The sequence below is a fragment of the Silurus meridionalis genome, chromosome 13 (genome assembly GCF_014805685.1).
Source record: "Silurus meridionalis isolate SWU-2019-XX chromosome 13, ASM1480568v1, whole genome shotgun sequence".
Classification (NCBI taxonomy): Eukaryota; Metazoa; Chordata; class Actinopteri; order Siluriformes; family Siluridae; genus Silurus; species Silurus meridionalis.
The window spans coordinates 25,665,203-25,684,050 of record NC_060896.1 but is presented as its reverse complement, the minus strand read 5'-3'; the positions used below and the strand labels follow the sequence as shown (position 1 = coordinate 25,684,050).

Genomic DNA, 18,848 nt, shown 5'->3' with positions numbered 1-18,848 from the left:
AAAAATATCCATTGTCATTGATGAAAGCTCCACATTCCATAAAACTATAATGTCATATGGGACAACAAGACATCCATGGCTATGAATGAATATACGATGTAACTATAAAAGGATAAAAAAAAATCTATGCTATTTTTAATATCTGGACATTCATGGCCATTCCGCTACATTCCATGTAACTCTAAAAGGAAAAGAATTTCACCATGTCATTCTGATACACTGGCAAACTGCGGAAGTACATGAGGAATAGATCTTTTATATAACAAGATTTCTGGAGTCTCCTTTTTTTACTCAGTGAAAGAAACAATTGCCTTCATCTTAATGTAGAAAAATACAAAGCTCACTATTGGATTAGAGGAACTCACCCCTGTGTAACTCAACCAAAAAAAACTCTCTTTCTATACAGTAGGTGTGAATGGAGAGAAGGGAAAAAGAGAATGAGTAGGAGGTGTCTTTATTGAATGCAGGCCTAAGAAAGTGTAGAAGTGAAGGTGTGGAGAGAGAAGGAGAGGGTGAGAGAGCGAAGGTGTGAGAGGCAGGCGTTTGCTGAAGGAAAGACTGAATAGGTGTGAGAATGAGAGAGAGATGCAGAGAGAGAGAGAGAGAGAGGGGGGTGAGAAGTAGAGCACATACAGGCTACAACATAGAGGAAAGGGATGAAGTGAAAGGAAGTGAGGAGGCGAAGGTGTAAATTTAATAATGGTAAAATGCAGGAGGGTTGTACTTTTGATGAACATTTTTCAGGACTGTTCGATTCACAAAAGCAATTTTTACTTTTATTTTTAAAAGTAATTTTGTCGTCAATATATTTCACATTTTTTTTTTTATTTTGTTGTCTTATTTGAAATATTAAAAAAATAAATGATTTGAATGTACACTGCAAAAACTCCTCATAAAGTCAAAACTTATAATCTCATTTCTAGCCATAAAATCGTATTGATCTTATTTTAAGAATAAAATCCTATGCAAGATCAGATTGTGTAATATTTTGATTGTTTAAAAAAATTATATTTTTATTTTTTAAATTTATTTTATTTAAAATCTTTTTTTTTTTTTAGTAAATCTAGTCTTAGTAAAGATCTTTTATATTTCATTAGATTTTACCTGCAAACTGTACATTTTGGCAACACCAACATATTTATTTACAACCTAATAACAAACTCTTTCCAAGCTTTATTCACTGTTCAGTAATGACAAAATACCTTCAGTAATTTTTTATGTTGCAGTCATTTTAAGTATTTTGTGAAGAGGCAAGTAATGAATTTGCTTTGTTTTTGCATCATATCTACAGACTTAATTTCAATAAATAATTGTTGACAGTACGCATGTATGTATGATGTTTTTTTTAGGACAGCAACGAAGGTATTAGTTTTTGGAAAGTCCTATTCCATATGTAGTCCCCAATTACTGTAATAGTAACCTCCATTCTTCTGGGAAGATTTGGGTGCTTGTACAGATTTGTGCTCATTCAGCCACAAGAGTGTTAGAAAATTCTGATATAGGTGAGAGGTGAGAGAGGAGGCCTGGGGTGAAATCCATTTCTTTCTTTCTTCATCCACAGGAAGAAGACCAATGCCATTTCCAATTTAGCAGACATGACTGAAGAAAGCTACATAAATCCATTAAGTAAAGATTGTGGCAGGTGTAAACGCTTGGAGAGTTATGTTCTCTCAAGCAAGTGCAGAACGTACATGCTGTCGGCTGTAATCTGTCTGATGCGACGCAACACCTTAGCTGGAGTACTTTGGCGTTGGTTGGTGATGAGTTCTCAAGATCTTCCACTCCAAACCATGTAAAGCATATCTTAATGGAGATGGCTTTGTGCACAGGGGCACTGTCATGGTGGAACAGGTTTGCAACTTCTAGTTCAAGTGAAGGGAAAACTGAACTCCACATACAAAGACGTCATATACAATTGTGTCCCTCCAAATCTTATATGGCTGAAAAAGTCAGGGGTCCCAATGCCTATGTCCATATAGTTTAGATAGATTCACAGAGAAGCTTTCCACAAATCTGACTGCAGAAGTCAATCCTCAGCAAGCAAGGCAGAGGTGAAAGGGTAAGATATTTCATGCTTATGGTCCAAATTAATTGATGTTCAACCCAGACTGATTTCCTCGAACAATAATTAAAGGATCTCAGTATGTCTTTTAAACGATTAAGAAGAAAATAGGAAGATGAGTAGAGCTTCAGATTTGTGCTTTGTTTTGTTGTGATAGCACAGTTAAGATCGTGGACTTCTGATCAGTCATGAGTTCAAATCGGGTCCCCTAACTACGGCCCATCCCCACATTTGGAATAATCCTCTAAACAGTTCCAGAGACATTTAAAAAATATATTGTAAATACATCTTTTACTCATATTATATCTGCATTTGATAATAAAGGTTCTAAAATGTCCGTTAGGCACAGATAGTTGTTTGCTGGATCAGCTATCGTCAAAAATCCACACCGATAGTTTTTCTGTATTTATCTGTGTAAAGCTGCTTTGAAACAATACCCATTATAAAAAGAGCTATACAAATAAAATTGAACTGAATTGAAATCCAGCTTCTGGTCCTCTATCATTAGGAGAGCAGACTTTAGAGACAAATCACTCACGTCACATGAAACGGCGTGCTGCACGGAGAGAGCTATCTTATATTTACTATTTCTAATGTATAAATTATATCATTATATTAATTAATTAATATATTCATATTTAATTCCTTTAGCACATTTTTATGATTCAGTACTTTTTTTAATTTATCTAGTAATAAAGTACAGTCTATTTTACATGTACAGTATTCCTTTATAAAAACTATCCGGTGATTATTCGATTATCAGCAAGTACGATCCAACCTAGTTATCAGTATCGGTAAAATCCACTATAGTGTAGTTATTAACGTAGCCTATTTATAGCAAAATTCACCCACCAACCATATGCATATGCAAAAGTAAATGTTTTAATTTCAAATGCAATTAAAAATCTATATATATTATGATAGTAATAATGCTCTTTTAATAGGTGATGTATCTCTTTAAAAATGATGTTCATTTGTCTGTATGGTACAAAACATAATACAGTAATCCCCCCTTCATCGCAGTGGTTCCAAAACCGGCTATAAATGGACGCCACCCCAAAAAATGCTATTTAAGGTATATAGTTCTGTACTGTATTAAAGTTTTATTTCATTTTATAATTAATAATTACATTTTTATCAAATTTTATTATTTCAACATAAAACTTCATAAAAACAATGTGTTTGGGTCTATCGTGCTATTCGCAAGAGACCGGGAAAATCAGCCAAACAAATCAGTTATGTGGCAAATGCAATTCCGCGATTTTTAAAATGATAAAAAAAGTCTCTGAATGGTAGTCACACTGACCCATTTAATTTTCTGTTACAGACTGGCCCGAGCCCCCTTTAAAGAAAGGAACAATTATATGGCCCTCACAGAAACAAATTTGGGGACCCCTGATCTAAACCCTGAACTGCTGGACCAGGCACCAGATATCCTACATGTAGGGGGAAGAACATACAAAATTCCAACCTAAACAACCTAAACCCCAACACTAAACCAGGAAGCCAGAATATATAGAGTATTTGTTCAATAGCTATATTCAATGAAATACGATATAAATGATATAAACAAAACATGATGGGAGAGTAGCAACAAAGCAAGAAGATGAGTGGTGAGAAGAACAGATTGAAAAGTAAGAGGAGGAATGGGGTAGAGAGAGGGAGGTGTGTAGGTGCTGACCCTTACTGGCCCCATCAGGCCCCCGGAGCACAGTGCACTCCTCAATCTGGCCGAACGTCTCGAAGAGCCTGCGTACGTCCTCCTCGCTCTGCTGCTTTCCCAACATTCCCACAAAGAGCTTCCGGTCTTCTGAGAGAGAGAGAGAGAGAGAGAGAGAGAGAGAGAGAGAGAGAGAGAGAGAGAGACACCAAAAAAAGGAAGAACGAGAAGATGACATTTTAGTTTAGGATGAAATTAAGGTACTATATATAGTATAGTTTTGATCGATGAAAAAAAAAAAAATTCAAGAGAAGTGTTTGTGAAATCTAGACTGTTCTAACACTTCTGAAGAGTTTGATTGCACACACACACACACACACACACACACTCACACACCTCATACATGCAGGCTGAAATAGGAGCGAAACTTGGAGACATTCCCCGCTTATCATCATGACTTTCGGTTTATAACCTCTGAAAAAAGGTAGCTGGCTTTATGGTACTATTTCTGGAGGAATGTGTGACAGCGACACAGGGCTGTCAGGAGAGGCTTCGTTGTCAGAAAGAAAGGTGATGAAAAGAGTTAAGAAACAAAACAAAAGTGAAACTCGAGTGCTGAGCTTTTGTTCAAACCCAAGGCTAAAGTTCTACAAGATAGACCAGAGAATAGTGCCAAAGATAGCTGATATAAATAGGCATTTCCACCAAAGTTTCCAAAGCTTTTGGGGATTCTGGGTTGTGTTTCCGTGCCTCGTGTAGTTCAATCATCGCTAAATGATCCGAAATGGTGCTTACAGTGTTGTTGTGTTGTGTCGTTTGCACACTTTCGCAATACTTTATGTCCACTTTTTGTACTTTATGGTGTGTGTATGTTCATCTGCTTGTTATAGTTACTTGGGTGGTCTTGTGTTAACTTATGTTGCTTCATGTTGCACCTTGGTCCTGGTGGAACCTTGTTTCCAGAAGTATTAAAAAAAGGTTCTGAATGGAAGTATGTTGTATGAATTTAGGGAATGTGTCCTTTCTTAGCTGATGTTACAGTCCATATGAAACTTTTTCAAAAAAGCCATTTATAGTTGCTTAATGGATTCACCATTCCTACTGCATTGATTTTTCAGATTTATTTCTAAAACGTGAGTTATGTTTATGCGTTATGACTAAACACACATTAAGCTCACAGTACGATTAATGACTTGGCTGAGTAGAAAAGATTTCTTAAAAAAATAAATATTCAAATATAACCCCATGTCAGGTACCAGATAGTCCTCATTTTTCACTTACAGGCATTTGAACATGGTACATGTTTTTACTAACATGCACCAAATCTGAACAACATATGAAATTCATTCATTTAAAGCTACTCAAGATGAAGTCAGCCACAACAGACCTAATTTGATCCAAGACCATCCAAGATCACTTGTAAAGGAATACATCTTGATTAACATTACACTAACAGGAAGTGTACAATAAATCCACTGTACATTGTGGCCCAAAGTTTACACATGTGTCCAGTGACACTGGATGGTATAATAAGTACTAACTTAATGGACAAGATGTTGGACGTCTGACTTGAAGGTCATTGGTTCAAATCCAAGCACTACCAAGTTGCCACATCTGGGTCCTTAAGCAAGGTCCTTAACCCTCAATTCACCACTCATGAAACATACATTGCTGCACCTTAGATGTTTGGTGCCACACCAAAACACCAGCTCCAGCTATTATTGGTCTACATATCTTCTTTTCTTCTCTTCCTTTCCCAGTATGTAACAAGCTATATCAAAATTCTGAAGCTAAGGCAATTTACACTGTCTATATTTAAACGCATCAAACAAAACATTTTCTTCATGCACAATACAATTTTTTCACATTATGCACCAAATCTCTCATGTGCTGTGGAATGAAGTATAGAAAGAGTGCAACAGAGGGTTCGGAGAAACACAGTGCAGTCGGCTGTAAGATTACATGAGTCATTTAACTGAGACAGAGGGAGGGAGGGAGAGAAAGAGAGAGAAAAAGATTGTTTACTTGTTTGTTGGTCTTGCTGATGAATCACACTTCTATGAGGTGTCAAATTCCAGGTTATAGTTCGATATCTGATGTATTATAAAATCAAGCTTAAAAAGTGGAGAGAAAATGAACGCTTTAAGATCTTCTAGGCTTCTTCCACTACTATTAGTTAGAAATTCGATGGAATCATTTCCATGCACTGTATGTACATGCAATCAGACTGTGTACTGTGTGTGTGTGTGTGTGTGTGTGTGTATACTGTCTGACAAAATTTATGCATTAATTACATGTTAACACAAATTCATTTTAACGCCACAAATTTGTATGTACTGATGCACCAAGTCTCAAATCAAGCACTGAAGGTCACCATGATGCACACATCTGGCAATTAAAACAGTCCGTGTGGAAACATGGCAAAAGTTCCGTTTGGTGTCCTGATGATTTACGTACAGTGAAACCTTGGATTGCTTTACGAATGCTTTGCGAACGGCTCGCACTTAACTGAGATGATGGTTCTTTCTTTCTCGCTGTTTAAAACAATGGGAGCTCAGGTCAGTTTCCCATGTATTCATCTATATTCAGTGTGTATCCCTGGTACAGACAGCATTCGTGCAAATGTAGTGATTACTATAGTATTGTGACCACGTGTGTTTTCATGGAAGTAGATTCTCCTTCCATTTCTCCTCCTCCCCCTTCTCCTACTCTCCTCCTCCTCCTCATCTTCCCCTTCCTCTCGTCTCCCTCACGCCAGCCACGACTCTTTTCAAAGCTAAAGTACAGGTTCATTTGGTTTATTTTTACTTTATATTGTGTACAAATCATTGTTATTTGTTTTAGATACATTAGGGACAATAATTTGGACATAAAATACTATTAGAAATAATTTTTATATGAATATTTCTGGGTGTATGGAACGGATTATCTGAGTTTACATTATTTCCTATGGTTCGCTTTGCATTACGAATTTTCCCAATGTAAATGTTGCCTTCATGCTCTATGTTGAGTATAATTTAACTAATAATAAACATACATTTGCATAAAGCATGCATATTTGTTCATGCCCATGTTAATTAAAGCATTAAAAACAAAAAAAATGTAAGGTACATTTAGAACAGATTACAATGTGTGAATAATTTGCGTTTAATCACGAGTTAACTCACTTATTTTTTTCCTTTGCTGCTGTAACAAAGAAATTTCCCCCACTGTGGGACGAATGAAGGTATATCTTATCTTATCTTATGACAAACATGCAATTAATCACGATTTAATATTTTAATCGCTCAACAGCCCTTATATATATATATATATATATATATATATATATATATATATATATATATATATATATATATATATATATACAGTAATACAGTCATTTTATAAAAACATGAAGCAGATGCTGAGATAAGGATTATTACAGATCAGGGCGTTTATTCAACAATTATACATTATACTTATACAGTCCTTTCTACTGTATAAGACTGTAGAAAGAACATTAATAAAAATCTTACTTCCTGGTGCTCATGTTAGTTCTCACTCTCCGGTGTTTTGTATTCTTTTAAGGATTTATAATCACACTCTTGATGTCACCCAAATAAGGATGGGTTCCACTTTCTCTCAAGGTTTCTTCCTCATTACATCTAAAGTAGTTTTTCCTCTTTACAGTCACCATGGCTGCTCATCAGGAATAAATACACATCGTTCACCTAAATTCTATAAAGATGCTTTGAGACAATGTCAATTGTGAAAAGCTCGATAGAAATAAACTTGACTTGACTTATGATCTATAGATACTAACGAAAAAGACAAATGCAAAAATGTGAAATTAGAATACAAATTAAATAAATGCAATGAATTCAATCTGCACAAACACAGGAACCAGGACATTATCACCAACATCTTATTCGACTTTTACAGAGACGTTGATAGAGGACAAAAACCATTTGATTTAATAGATCTGACAGAAAATTGAGTACATGAGGGCCATTCGAGAGCTGAAACCAGAAGCGTGGATTTGGTTTGAATTTTCTCTGTGGAAGCTGTAATATAAAAATACCCTCGACCCAACAAAACCACTAGATAGATAGATAGATAGATAGATAGATAGATAGATAGATAGATAGATAGATAGATAGATAGATAGATAGATAGACAGACAGACAGACAGACAGACAGACAGACAGACAGACAGACAGACAGACAGACAGATAGATAGATAGATAGATAGATAGATAGATAGATAGATAGATAGATAGATAGATAGATAGATAGAACAATGAAACCCAAACCTCTTCCAGCATAACAATGCCCCTGTACACAAATCCAGCTCCATGAAGATATTTTTTACATGATTTGGAGTGAAAGATATTAAGTGATCTACAATAGAGCTCTGACCTCGACCCTATTGAACAACTTTATGAGGAATTAGTATGCTGAGACAATGTTCAATGTGAAAAGCTTGATAGAAATAAACTTGACTTGACTTATGATCTATAGATGCTGAAGAAAAAGACAAATGCAGAAATGTGATATTAGAATGCAAATTAAATAAATGCAATGAATTCAATTTGCACAAACACAGGAACCAGGACATTATAAGCAGCCATTGAAAAATAAAGGTTTCTCAAGAGTTAACAAAGGTTTCTTAGATGTCTTCAACCCTGAATGGAAACACACACACACACACACACACACACACACACTAACACATAGACAGGTATAGAGAGTGAGCGAGAGCTTAATAAAGCCCTGGGCTGGGTTTTCTGTTTGTGTGAAGTGAGATCTCACCACCCGTCTTGCATGTTTAAAGTTCAAATGAGATGCGCAAGGTGCATGATTGCTTAGACGCCCAAACACACACACTCACACACACACACACACACACACACACACACACACACACACACATATGCGTGCACACACACACACGCAAGTACCTGTCATCACAAATGGGCATCTGTTTAATAAATGTGCATCTGTGTGGAGAAAGGCTCATTACAGAAACGGTGTGTAGGTGTCAAGGAATGAGATAAACCCTGGGGAGCTGCATCACTTGGGTGGGCAAGCAGGCCAGAAACATGGTGTGTGTGTGTGTGTGTGTGTGTGTGTGTGTGTGTGTGTGTGTGTGTGTGAGAGAGAGAGAGAGAGAGAAAGAGAGTATGTCATCAGAAATAATGATCTGAGCTCGGGCTATGTGAAGCAAACCAATGTTGGCACAGTTCTCATTAGCTAGGCAGCAAGCATCAAATGAGAGGAAAAGAGAGACAGGGTGTGTGTGTGTGTGTGTGCGTGTGTGTGTGTGTGTGTGTGTGTGTGTGTGTGTGTGTGTGTGTGTGTGTGTGTGTGCTTGGATCTTTTTAAATGCATTACAGTTGCTGGCACAATCTCACTCTTTAACTGAGTGTTTCCACTGAACTTTTAAATTCGAACTCAAATAGAAAATAATCTGCATTTAAATTCCATCTCATTCGTTATAAGGTTATGTAAGGACTTCAAGTCAAATACAACTTTTTTTGGAATAATAAAAAGAAAAGTTTTTGTAAGAAAATGAAAAAATTCTGAAGCAAAGTGATGTTCTGGAAAAAACACAAATAAATGTAAGCAGTAATGGTGAAAATGTACAGAGTCATATTGTCCTAAATACAAAATTTAATGATAAAATGTTTGGAAGAATTGCTATGAGATGCTTTGAGTGGCTCCTCCCTCATTTATAAAAGTAACCAATAGCAGAGAAGTAAAGGGAATTTAATTATTTTACAGACTGGGATCTTTCAATATTGTTAAGCAACATAAGAAAATATTTATTACAAATTATTCTGTTCATTTTGTTAATTTGAGCAGAACAAAATAAAATTAATTAATTAATAATAAAAAAAAAATTAATTGACTAATTTCCCTAAAACCTGTGCTAGGGCGAGTTTTCTTGTCGAACTAAAAACTAATAATAAGTCAAATTCAGAAAAACTAAAATTTTAAGAAGAGCCTTTGATTTGTCACATGTAAATTACAACATAGTCACATATCACAGAGGGATAAGGGCCTTGCTCAAGGGCCCAAGAGTTGCAACTTGGCGATAGCGGGGCTTGAACCCACTACCACCTACTGATGCATTCACCATTCAAATTAGTCATTTATTCATTTCATGTTGCCTGTACATGAGAAGCATCCTTTATTGAAAACGTGAAAACCACAGTAAGCTTTTTACATGAAAAAAATATGATCAGAACCTTACGAGTCTTCCAGTATGAGTTCTTTATTTACGCTTCCTGTGCAGCTGTCACATGACCAAAGAATGAATTACTCAAACCAGGAGACTCAACAGTAACAAATTATTTTTCAAATAATTTTCTTCCATAATTTATTGCTCTCAAAATTGCACTGTTTGCTGTTAAACTGAAGCTGAGTTGTATGTTGATGATAAGTAGATGCCACCAAGCACCATTAAAAAAACAAGTTCATAACAGAGCACGTGCTCGACCCTGATTGATGACTTGCTGCGTGTTTGACCGGTTACGTTTTTATCCGCTCATAAAAAAAAGGATTTTGCAAAATGTAACTGAGTAAAGAGTACTATATTAGACTTTAAAATGTAGTAAAGCTAAAGTAAAAGTCTCCCCAAATGGAAATATTTCAATTTGTACAAATACACAAACGTACAGATACAAAAAAGCTACTTACATTTACTTTGTTACTGTCCACCGCTGTTCAGCGCCAATGCGGATTTCAGGTTACAGATGAAATGAATAAAGAAATGAATAAATCACTCTCTGATCCAATTCAGTAGTCCGGAGTCAGAATACCTGAATCGTTCATTAGCCACCCATCACTGCATGACTGGTAGTTCATGGATGCAGGGTTTGATGATTTGTATTTAACTGTAGACATTTCTTTCAAAATCACGCTTTAATAACTGGCTTCCTAGTTAATTTACAGATTGGAAATTGAGTAAAATGTGTGCACATTAACTGCCAAAGACACATTTACAACCCATGCTTGATGATTACGTTGAGGGCGGGACACATCAGATTTGCTTGGACTTTGCTTGATAAAAATCACAATATTTCATAATAAAAGCTTTCACAATAAAACCCACATAACTTTAGTTTTGTAAAGCTTGTAATACAATATCTTTCCTTGCAAAAAAAAGCTCCAGAGATACCAAATTGTATGGAGATCTCTTGTGCACAGCAGTTTTTCAGACATTTCACAGACTTTTGATAGGATTTTGATTTTTGTGTTCTGAGTAGGCCAAATTCAAAATGTTGATCTTTTTCTAAAACCTTTCTTCTATTGACTTGGATTTGTGCTTTGTTTTGCTTTGGTTTGCTTAGCTTTCTCATACTTCTTCATCTTCAGCTATCTAATAGAGGTCTGCAGCTTTTGTGCCAAAGCACATTGGTAGTTAGAACGAGCCACGATTCCCTTAATCCTGACTAGAGCCCCAGTTCTAGCTGAAGAGATGCAGCCTCATAGCATAGTGCTGCCACCACCATGCTTCACAGTGGCTAGAGTGTTCTGTGGTTGGGCTTGTAATTCTTTTGTCAGGTCGCGTTTCTGTTTGCTTTCGTGATTGTGAAAAACATTGCTCTCTGTGCCAAAGTTTTGATCTCTGATCACTTTATGAGTTACTAACCCTAAAGTGTCCAGTGTGAAATCATTTTTTCCTGAGTAAAATTTATTGGTTTGATTTTAGTGATTTATACATTTTTGGGAAATCTTTCTATCACTAGATTTGAATGTGTGATATTTAACTTTTTACTTCACTACATTTCGGAAAAACATCCTGCTTCTAGCTAATCTAAAGTGAAAAACGTGAAGAGCATTGAATGAGAAGCTGTGGTAAGAGCTCAAGCAGAACCCCATACTTCTGCTGAGATTGTGAGTCAAGTGAGGATTCTCTCACTGTGTGTGTGTGTGTGTATATATGTGTGTGTATGTGTGTGTGTGTGTGTGTGTAAAACTATAGCAAACAAGGTCTGAATGAGCAGGAGAAAAGAACACTACACTGTTGACTGAACCAAATGAGGATGGGTTCCCCTTTTGAGTCTGGTTCCTCTCAAGGTTTCTTCCTCATTACATCTAAGGGAGTTTTTCCTTGCCACAGTCACCATGGCTGCTCATCAGGGACAAACACACACCGTTCACCTTAACTGTTGAATTCTGTAAAGCTGCTTTGAGACAATGTCTGTTGTGAAAAGCGCAAAAGAATTAAACTTGACTTGACTTACTGCATTCATTGTCTTCACATAGATCACTTCTTTTACTTGTGTATACAATTCAAATGTGAATAGGTTTGGACTCTGAAATTTAAATGGAGGGTTTTTATGTCATACTAAAGCAGGGGATAAATATTTTTACTCATTTACAAATACAGGAATAATCTCCTTCATCTATCACTGATTATTTATGATGTTTTTTTTCTAGTCTAACTGAAGTCCATCTGGTGCAACAGGCAGCTGGTACTTTGTGTAGGGGAAGGAAAAAAAAAAAAGACCTCATGTGTCTTTCTCTCGTTCCGGCTTCTGCTCCGTGGCGCTCCGGTGTTAAGGGACATGCTCTCACACCTCTATTGGGAGTCTTTTGCAGACCTAATGTCAGCATTACAAGGCTAATTAACTAGCCCGGAGAACAACGCAGGAACATTTCCAATGTGTTAGCGAAAGCACAAAGGGGAAAAATCTATAAATAAATAAATCATGTCTTTGTAGAAATGTTCTAGAAATTGTTCCTCAGGGAAGGATGAGGGGGGAAAATAGTGTTAGTACCTCATGGTTGGAATATATCTCTCTTTTTTGTAGAATTCTTAGGATAGCTATGAGAGAAAATGGCACAGTGTCGATCCTGAGATTCGCTCCGACTGAATTTGAATTTATTAGCTGGACTTTTGCATAATAAAAGCCTCTCAAAACAGAGTGCTGCTTAGCCTTCTTCTGAGAACGACTCCCAAACACGTATTGAAATCAACAGCAGGCCGATCGAGAGCTTCGCATGTTCGCCGAGCGTAAAACAAAAGGGGCTTACACCGGTTAATAGCGCTGCGGATTAAAAATACGACCTTTCCTTTGCCAAGCACCCTTCACTATCTTTGTAATAAGAGCTTCCTCTTCCTGTATGCAATCAAATACGAGAGTGGAAAAGAGAGGACGGCAAGTGTGCACGAGTGCAGCACTCCGAACTTTGACTTGTTGCTTTTTAACTTTCGACTGAAGTCGGCTCGTGAACGTACTGTATGCTCTCTCACTCGTTGCTCGGCTCTCTCGCTCTCCTCGCTCGTCTCCGACGGAAGGCAGAGGAAATTGTCTGGAAAATAAACGGCTGTCAGTCCGAGCAGGCCGGCGTGAGTGGACGGCCCTCATTTCACAAAATGCAAATAACACAAAGGCGGATCAAAAAAGCTGTCAAAACACTAGTGACATCTGACAATTGCTTGTCTCAGGCAGCCTTTTCATTCCAGCTCACTATATTAAAAATTAATGGATTTCACACACACGCGCCATATGCTGTCAAGATTGATGTTTCTCTCAGTGGAATAAAGCGCTACCCTTCTTTTAGGCAGAATTCCAAAGCTTTTTTTTTCTTCCTCCCCCCTTCGTCCTGCCTCAAAGGGAAAAAGATTGAGTAGTTAAATAAAAACCTACGTGAGTAAATAAGGAGTTATTTTCCTGTCAGAAGTAATTGTGTATAAATACAACAACGAGGTCCTTAGTTTATGAATTGCAAATCTCTAGTCAGGTTTGTACATCCAGAGCGATGAATAGAGAGTTTTCTTTCGGGAGTAGGAGCATCATAACATCACTGTTAGAGGAAAAAACACATCTCCACATCCAGTCCAATTCACTTTATGTGGATTATGGCTTTACAGCTGTGAATACTACAGCTGATGACTTCATGAGCAATAAGTTAAATAGAATATTTTAAATGTCTCTCTCTTTCTCTCTCTCTTTCTCTCTCTCTCTCTCTCTCTGTATATATATATATATATATATATATATATATATATATATATATATATATATATATATATATATATTGAGAGCGAGAGAGAGAGAGAGAGAGAGAGAGAGAGAGAGAGAGAGAGCATGGTGGTGGTAGCATCATATTGTGGGGCTGCAAAAACGTGCTGCTGGTACTGGGGAGGTGCGGTTTATTGAGGGAAACATGGATAACATGGAGTTTGGTTATTCATGGTCCATTGTGTGAGAAAAACAATATAAAATAATTAAATATAATACAAAAAAAACAAGCAGTTGCTTCCTCTATTCAAGTCAAATGTGAACTTTTGACCATTTTGACGAGTTGTCACGGTAACACACACACACACACACACACACACACACACACACACACACACACACACACACACAAACACACAAACACACAGTCACACTCAATTTAAATGAATGCAGAGCAAACTCTAAATTATTATTGCTCCAGGAGGCAGAGATTGAAAAAAATGCTTGCAGAGGAACATTAAAAGTGATATTTGCCTCTCCTTTGACTTTTATCTTCGAGACTCAGTTCGAGTTCCTCATTTACATGATGAGCGGAGAAGAAGTCTCACTGGGAGAAAATTGCACAGAGGCGGTGAGTCCCGTGTGGTCAGTCTGCGTTTACCCAGAAGCCTTCAGTGCACACGGCTGCCTGAGGTGAGGGAGACTGAGACGCCCAGGACAGCTTGAGCCGCTGTCAGATTCACACTCACACAAAGAACGCTTTGTTTCAGAGGTGAAAAAGGGTAACAATGGACAGACTCATTGTCTGAGACTGGAGAAATGAAGAGAGAGAAAATATAGAGAGAGAGAGAGAGAGAGAGAGAGAGAGAGAGAGAGAGAACACTAATCATACTGTAGGTAATACGTTCTACTCTTTTCAACGTGATGAGTTTCTTTGTCGAAAGAAAGAAAGAGAGAGAGAGAGAGAGAGAGACAGACAGACAGACAGACAGACAGACAGACAGACAGACAGACAGACAGACAAGTAATTAGAAAAATAATCAATGGGAAGAAAGAAGGAAGGAAGGAAATAGGGAAGGAGGGAGGAAGGAAAGAAGAAAAATACATAGTGTATTTTAAAATGTTAATCATGGCACACAGACAGACAGACAGACAGACAGAAAGAAAGAAAGAAAGAAAGAAAGAAAGAAAGAAAGAAAGAAAGAAAGAAAGAAAGAAAGAAAGAAAGAAAGAAAGAACAGGAAGAACAGGAAGAACAGTAAAGTACTGATAATAAAAAAAACTCCAAACAGATCAAGCAAATGAAAGAAGATAAGATGAAAATATTAGAAAACAAGAAGCAGTGAATTGTGACAGAATGAATAAAGTAATGAAAAAGAAGAAGGGATGAAAGAAGAAAGAGGAGATATTTATGGGAGGCTGAAGAGGTTGTTATTGGAGCTGTTGGATGGAGAGATGTTCCAATAAGACGTGAGCTGGAGGAGGAAAAGTAGATTTTGGAGAAAGATTAAATACTAAAGAATTTCAGCACTAAGTGTGACTCTGAGAACAACAGAACCCTGAAGTTCATCTGAGGAAAGAACAGAGAAGAGAAGAACTTTCCTCTCCTGCTCTCCTCGAGGTGTAATGATGGCGTGCCCCAGAAGGAAGCCTCGTCTGTGATGTGACTCGCCTCAGAGATTGTGTTTAGATAATGGCCATCTCCAATCTTAGATAATGGAGACTCATCTTTTCTTGCGGAGACGCAGGGGAGGACAAGGTCAGCCGAGTGAGGGAGAGAGAGACGGAAGACTGGGAGAGCGAGAGACCAATCTGAAAGTTGTTGATGGGAGGAGGATGCACAAGGGACTCGGATGTCAGACAGAGGACGGGAAAGTGCGCAGCTGATTTACTATCCACGTTCGCTCGGCTGCGTCTCACCTCCGAGCTCTCTGTGCTCAGCCAGCAGACTGGTGGAGCTGATTAACGATGGCCACGGCTGATCTATGCTTCCGCATTACATTCCGAGCTAAAAGACTAATCACTCGCTCATAGCTGCCCAGGTCTGAGGAGGAATAAAACGCTCCGTGATTGTCCGCATTTTTTTTCCTACCAGCTGGGATGAAAAACCAATAATTATATCCTGGTTATAAATAAATAAATAAATAAATAAATAAATAAATAAATAAATAAACATTAATAGTAATTATTATTATGACATAATGATTATAATAAATAGATACATCAAAAGAAAGAAAGGAAGAAGGAAGGAAGGAATGAAGGAAGTGTGGGCAGGTGGTAGCTTAGTGGTTAAGGCATTTCAAATAGGCTCCGAAGGTCATGAGTTCAGATCCCAGCCACACCAAGTTGCCACTTCTGGGCCCCTGAGCAAGGCCCTTAAACTCATATCCGCTGAGTTGTATGAATGTGATTATCGTTAGTTGCTTGTAATGCCGTAAATGTAAGAAGAAAGGAAAAAACAGATGGATGGAAGGAAGGAAGGAAGGAAGGAAGGAAGGAAGAAGAAGGAAGGAAGGAAGGAAGAAGGAAGGAAGGAAGGAAGGAAGGAAGGAAGGAAGGAAGGAAGGAAGGAAGGAAGGAAATAAACAGTAAGAATGGAGGAAAGAAAGAAATGGAAAAAGGCAGTCAAATTTTGTCCAGTGTGTGTGATGGAAAGAAGAAAAGAAGGAAGTCAGAAAATTATTGTCAGAAAGTTAGAATGGAGGAAAGAAAGGAAGAAATGGAATAGAATAAGGCAGTTCAATCTTGTCCGTGTGTGTGTGTGTGAAGGAAGGAAGGAAGGAAGGAAGGAAGGAAGGAAGGAAGGAAGGAAGGAAATGAATTAAGAAAAGAAGGAAGGTAAAACGGAGGAAAGAAAGAAAGAAAGAAAGAAAGAAAGAAAGAAAGAAAGAAAGAAAGAAAGAAAGAAAGAAAGAAAGAAAAAGAAATGGAAAAAGGCAATTTTGTCCTGTGTGTGTGTGTGTGTGTGTGTGTGTGTGTGTGTGTGTGTGTGTGTGTGTGTGTGTGTGTGTGTGTGAGTTTGATTGTCTGCACCTTGTGACCCCTGAGATCCCAGAAATTGGAAGATAAAAAGGATTGATAGATGGTTAGATGGATGACATACTTGTAATGACCACGCCCACTTCCACACAATAAATAAATAAGTAAATAAATAAATATGTAAATAAATAAATGAATGAATGAATCATTGAATGAATGAATGAATTATTGGCTGCAGTAAACAGGCCCGGATGCAGATGATAAGTTTGTGTTGCAGCTTTATTCCTCACAACACTCTGGTCTTTTTTTTGTTCTGGTATCAAAGCCGGAGGCTCGCAGCAGACTGATAAAAGGCTAAAAGAAAAGAGAAAGTGCCAGAATCTGTCAGAAGCGACTCTGATAGCAATCACTCCATGGAGAATAAAAGAACAGGAAGGGCAATGACGTTCTAAAGGACATCAAGGAATCTTTATTAGACTCAGAGTCTCTGCTGATGGACAGCGATGAATTGAAGCGCTCGGGTTCGGAACTCAGAAATCGTCGGGAAATTCATGGAAAGTTTGCGCTCCTGTCTCGAGCGTGAGCTGAGATAATCTCCGGCAAAAATACACAACTCGTGACTCATCTGCAGCTGAAGCGAGATGCAGCATCCACGCTGGCGATGACGCTTCGGCGATGGATTATGCTGTCTTACGTCGCCTTCGTTTCCTGAGCTCGTGTTTGTGCCAGCGCATGCCGTCGTGCTGCCACGCTGCCATCCTTCCTCCTGCCATTTTCCCTGAGAAGTTATTTATTTCTTTACACTGATTTTACTCAAGGAATTTAAAATCGAATAGATTACAGTTTAACTTCCTTCTTAATTCCAACTGTTGACTCGCACCAATCTGATTGATTATTTATGTATTTATTTATTGTTATTGTTTTTTATTTGCATATCTATTTGTCTACATTCTAATTTCATATTTGAGTGTGTATCTGATCACATGACCACAGTTGCAGAGCTTTCCCAATGGAACAGAAGAATGGCATGTAGGAAGAGTGTAAAAAAAAAAGATGAAGGGAAGGAAAGAAGGAAGAAAGAATGGAAGAAAAGAAATGAAAGAACAGGAAAATCGTTCGATGAAGAACGAACGAACGAATGAACAAACAAACGAAAGAACGAACGAACGAACAAACAAACAAACGAACTAACTAACTAACTAAAGAAAGAAAGAAAGTAAGATCGAAAGAAAGAAAGAAAGAAAGAAAGAAAGAAAGAAAGAAAGAAAGAAAGAAAGAAAGAAAGAAAGAAAGAAAGAAAGAAGTGAGGATAAAAAGAAAAAAGAAAAGCAGGAAGGAACGAAGAAAGAAAGAAATAAAGGAAAATATAAGGAAAAGAAGTTATATGAAGTAATAATGGATAAAACACATGAAAAAACAAAAGGAAGAATAGATTAGAAGACATGATACAGAAAATTGCTCAATTAAACATTTATTGAACTGCACAGGCCTCCAATCAGTGCACAAGGCAGCAGGTTTTGGTCCCCATGTCTACCTGTAGCCTAAACTACAGCTGGGTGAAGGATCGCTAACAATACAGTTTAAAAAAGTTACTCTCTTTCCAATTTCCATTTAACCAATGAAATATACAAGGCTAGATTAAGAAAGAATAATAAAAACTTAAAGCCTGGTTTCTCGACCGATTCTGCATGTCGAATCATCGGCGGTGCTCATTGGAACAGTAAGAGGACTCCTTTGAGCACACGAGAAATAAAAACGAACACGCGTGTTGTCATTCTTGCTCTTGTCTTTGCAACTTAGCAGATGTAATTGATGATTAATGTGGCAGGTGGAAACGCTGCTTGCTGTGTATATTCACAATTCTAGCTCTTCCGGTTTTTCGGTTTGGATCCCGAATGGAGACTAGTGCCACCTGCTGGTAGAGTTATGTTTTTTCACGCAAGCACGCACGGTTTGGTGCCTTTTAATCGGCCTACTTTGCAGCACAATCGGCTGATGCCGATTCATTAAAGAATGCCAAAAATCCGCCCGATTATTCGGTCGACCTCTAATAATAATCCTCTAATAATAACGTGCGGCACTTGGTGTGACGTGAGATGATGAGTCACTACTACAGAACCTACTAATGGATTCTAATGCCTTCAAAAGCACAACAGACCTTTCCATGATGGATAATTGCTGACATCAG

General features: G+C 37.6%; 1 protein-coding gene across 7 annotated transcripts in view; it reads right to left on the bottom strand.

Moving 5' to 3' along the window:
- Window positions 1-18,848, bottom strand: part of celf6 (CUGBP Elav-like family member 6) — a 173,248-nt gene that overhangs the window by 46,537 nt on the left and 107,863 nt on the right. For 5 of the 7 annotated variants that reach the window (XR_006927725.1, XR_006927724.1, XM_046865083.1 and 2 more), the window contains exon 4: window positions 3,744-3,872. Coding sequence is in view for 5 of the 7 variants with exons in the window: in XM_046865083.1 (XP_046721039.1) it covers window positions 3,744-3,872 (129 nt within the window). In the remaining 2 variants the exon portion in view is untranslated. The remainder of the gene's footprint in view (window positions 1-3,743; window positions 3,873-18,848) is intronic. The other 2 variants (XM_046865084.1, XM_046865082.1) reach the window with 2 other exon arrangements.